Raw genomic sequence first — 4,012 nt, 5'->3', positions numbered from 1 at the left:
TCCGCTAGAGCGGATCAAATTGTTCTACAACGAATTATCGTCATGAATGACACTTGATAGCGTCACGAATAGTGCCTACCATGACATTAAAGTGTCACTGAAAGGTTTTAGTCTTGATGGTGTAATGACACTTACAAGTGTCACTAACTCTTTTTTTAATGGCGCTTGATAGTGCCACAAATAATATCTACCATGACATTAAAATGTCATTGAAAGTTTTCAGTCATGATGGTGCAGTGGCACTTGCAAGTATCTACCGTGGCACCGATAGAAGTGGCACTTGTTCAAAATGCCACAAGACCAAAAAATGTCATTAGAAGAATAGTTTTGTGGCACTTTTAAATGTCACTAAACTAAGAAAATGTTGTAGTGTGGGATAGAGAGGCAAGAAAATAGAGGTTTTAAAATAAAAAAAAGGGCGCCAGAAAATTGAATAGAAAGAAATAAAAATAGACAGAAGACTGTATTATTGTAAAAAATAGAATTTTCTAATTCCAATATATGCAAAACGCTTGTTTATCTTCTTAATCATTCATAATCTGCTTTTTATTGTAACTTAATACAATTATAATTTGATGTAAATTTTGAAACAAAATGTGCATTGGTGAAAATGAGAATGATTTTCCTCTTACCCTCATTTCGTCACATTTTTGTCACATAACTGGATTCTGTTAAAGATTTAAACAATGGAGTAATAAAAAAGAGGACATTGACACTTGTATAGGGATCAAAGTGAAATTTGACCAAAAGTGTAACGGGTTGACTGTCACGATTTCATATTTAGGGGCCAAAGTAAAATTTGGTGTAAAGTGTAAGGATACAAAGTATAATTTACCCTTTGAATTTTTTATTTTTCTTACCTTTTGTATTTAGTGAATTTTTTTAATATTTTAATAATAATTTTATTTTTGTATGCACTTAACTTAGATGCACCTAAAAAGTAAAATATTTGTGAAAAAAAAAACTTTAAATAATTTATTAAATACAAAAAATATAAAATTTTAATAAATAAAAAAAATCGAATTCTTTATTTTTTTAGATTTCCCCATAAATGTTTTACTTTTTAGGAAATTTTTATTTTTATTTTTACTTTTCAAATGACTAAGATATACATAAAAAATCACTAAAAACAAGAAAATTCAAAAATTCAAAACTAAATTGAATGATTTTTTTTTTTTTTTTAGATCATAATGGGACAATTGTCTTCACCTATCCCCTGTGTCCTTGCTCACAGAAAATTTAGTATAAATTTTTTGAAAGAAGAACGATTGAACGCAAGTTGTCCCCATGTACCATTGCTCGTAGAGGATTCCGTATAAAGAGATTCAATATAAGAACTATGAAAAATAACGTTTGAACGTGTGTCATCTCTATATATCTAGCCCGTAGAAGATTTAGTATAAAAATTTTAAAAGAATAGCGTTCGAACAAGAAGACGCATAAATCGTAATGATGGCTTTCTACACCTCTGGTTTTTAGAAAAACTCTCAGTCATTTTTACTATTCATGAATGACATTAGCAATACACCGAACCCTAATTTTAATGATCATATTCAACTTCTTTTTTTTGTTTCTCCATTTTGTTGAAAAAACCTTTCACTTGCCTTGTGCTTGGAGGCTTTTGGTTTAAAATATTAAAAGACAAAATCAAAATTGATTACATCGTGTGAATTGCTTCCTCCCATCCCATGCACTTATAAAAACCAACCATATCTTGCAACATAATCCAAGTCTAGTCGTAGAATTATCTCTCTCTCCTCTCCTCTCCTCTCCTCTCCTCTCTTCTCTCTCTCTCTCTCTCTCTCACACACACACACACACAAACAAGTCTCCCAAGTTCTCAACTTTCAAGTTAAGTGTTTGTTTAGTGTGTCTTGCAGAAAAATGGTTAGAGTTCCATGTTGTGATGAAAACAGTGGTTTGATCAAGAAGGGACCTTGGACGCCGGAGGAAGATCAGAAGCTCCTCGATTATGTTCAACTACACGGCCGTGGGAGTTGGAGGGCATTGCCAAAGCATGCGGGCTTGAACAGGTGTGGAAAGAGTTGCAGACTTAGGTGGACTAACTATCTGAGGCCAGATATTAAAAGAGGAAAATATTCAGATGAAGAAGAGCAAATTATCATCAACCTCCACTCGGTTCTTGGAAACAAGTACGTGGTCATTGACATTTTTGTTTAACATTGCAAGTAATACTAAAAACTTAGGAATATAGAAATCGTACCACAAAAAATGTACAATACATTCACAAGGTGGAACCGTGTAAATAATAATAAAATGAGAATTTATAGAATCTTTTCACACACAAAAAAAAAAAAAAAAATACATGACAAAGATTACGGTCTTTACGTGGGACCCATCCATTGTATCATGTAATTTTTAAGAATTCTGTTCGAAAAGTATCTAATAAGTTTCCACTTGCAGATGGTCAAAGATTGCTTTTCATCTTCCAGGACGGACTGACAACGAAATCAAGAACCATTGGAATACCCATCTCAGGAAGAAGCTCCTCCAAAGGGGTATTGATCCACAAACCCACAAGCCCATCTCTGATCTCAACTTATTTGCCAACCTTGCTCACTTGCTATATGCCTCAAACTTGACCAATGCCTCAAACTTGACCAATTTGATGAACCCTTGGGACAACAACAATGCTTTTAGGCAACACTCAGGTGCCACTACTCAACTAGCCAAAATCCAACTACTTCAAATCATGATGCAAGTCATAAACACAACCACCCCACTTCCAAGCATAGCACAAACTCAAACTAGTCTCTCGGGACACTACAACAAAAACAACACTACTATCCCACAACAAGCACCATTGGAGTTTCCAAACTTGGATGTGAATGTGAACTCTCAACAACAATTCAATGACTTTGCTGATATTGATAAAGCAATTGCATGGTTTGGAGATGGGTTTCAACCACAAGTTGTTGGTGCCAATTGTAACAACAAGAACAGTGATTGTCATACTCAATCATCAGAGAGTGCACTTCCTAGTATCAACCAAGGTGAAAGCAAGATTGACCCAACATACCCTTCTACTCAATCACCAACTTCCAACAACTTTGAAGCTTGGGAGAAGTTGTTGGATGATGAAGGCCACTCATGGGAAGATATACTTTGAATAGGCTTATCGAATTATCAATAAGAGCAATGCTATAGATCACTAATTTGCTATCACTAATTCCACCACTAGTGAGGTGACAGTTAAAAAAAAAAAAAAAAAAAAAGCACAAACACACTGTGGCAGTGGGTCACATCATTAGAGCCACCACTAATTAGTGGTCTAAAGCATTTATCTTATCAATAATGTTGCACACACCATCCAATGTGTAAATCCTGTAAATATCCAATAATTGTCATGTGCTATATCATATAATAAACTAAATGTGATATAAAAAAATAGAAATTGTAATATTATGTTTAAATCTTTATACCACATATTTGAATTTTGTGTAATTTTTTGCTTTTTTTTTCTTAGCAGGTAACGTTTTAATGTACATAATGTGAAGATATATATATATAATTTTTTTCACGTCCTTTTCATTATGAGATCTCAAATACTACCTTGGTCTCAAATTATTCATCTAGTATGAAAAATAATAACTTAAAATGTGTTAAATTTATTTTAATACAAATTAAAAGTATTTAATGAGATCTTTCAATTGGTGGAATTTTTTGTTGAAAATATTAATACGAGAATTATATTATTTTTAAATTCTCGTCTTTCATGCTGGACAACATAATTTCAGATGAAGATAATTTTTTCTTTATAGAATGTTCATTGTATTAGATTCTTTGATTATTGTACTTTTTTTTACTGTATTTGATTTGATGTTTAGGGGTTTTTTTAGTGGTTTTTTTTTTACTTGTTTACATCTTAGTAAAAAAAATTATAAATTTCAAAAAGTTTTACACTTCTAGATTTTACTCGATGAGACGAATTAAAAATTAATTTTTTTAAAAAAATTCAAAAAAGGTCTAGAAAAGACAAAAATAAGTAACA

The 4,012-nt window shown here is 32.1% G+C and overlaps 1 protein-coding gene across 1 annotated transcript; it reads left to right on the top strand.

Moving 5' to 3' along the window:
* Nucleotides 1-1,361: 1,361 nt before the first annotated feature.
* LOC114318658 (transcription factor MYB93) lies at nucleotides 1,362-3,465 on the top strand. Its single transcript, XM_028265594.2, has 2 exons — nucleotides 1,362-2,153; nucleotides 2,425-3,465. Exons 1-2 carry the CDS (start codon nucleotides 1,885-1,887, stop codon nucleotides 3,128-3,130), a joined length of 975 nt encoding a protein of 324 aa, XP_028121395.2. The 5' UTR covers nucleotides 1,362-1,884; the 3' UTR covers nucleotides 3,131-3,465.
* The last annotated feature ends 547 nt before the right edge of the window (nucleotides 3,466-4,012 follow it).

Source organism: Camellia sinensis, chromosome 11, assembly GCF_055761805.1.
Source record: "Camellia sinensis isolate YWXY chromosome 11, ASM5576180v1, whole genome shotgun sequence".
NCBI lineage: Eukaryota > Viridiplantae > Streptophyta > Magnoliopsida > Ericales > Theaceae > Camellia > Camellia sinensis.
Note: the sequence above shows the minus strand (reverse complement) of the source record. Positions and strands in the feature narration are given on the sequence as shown.

Excerpts from the sequence above, each read along its gene's own strand:
- LOC114318658 (XM_028265594.2), top strand. The coding sequence starts at position 1,885 with ATGGTTAGAGTTCCATGTTGTGATGAAAACAGTGGTTTGATCAAGAAG. Across the intron at positions 2,154-2,424 it reads CACTCGGTTCTTGGAAACAA|ATGGTCAAAGATTGCTTTTC; the intron begins GTACGTGGTCAT and ends TTCCACTTGCAG.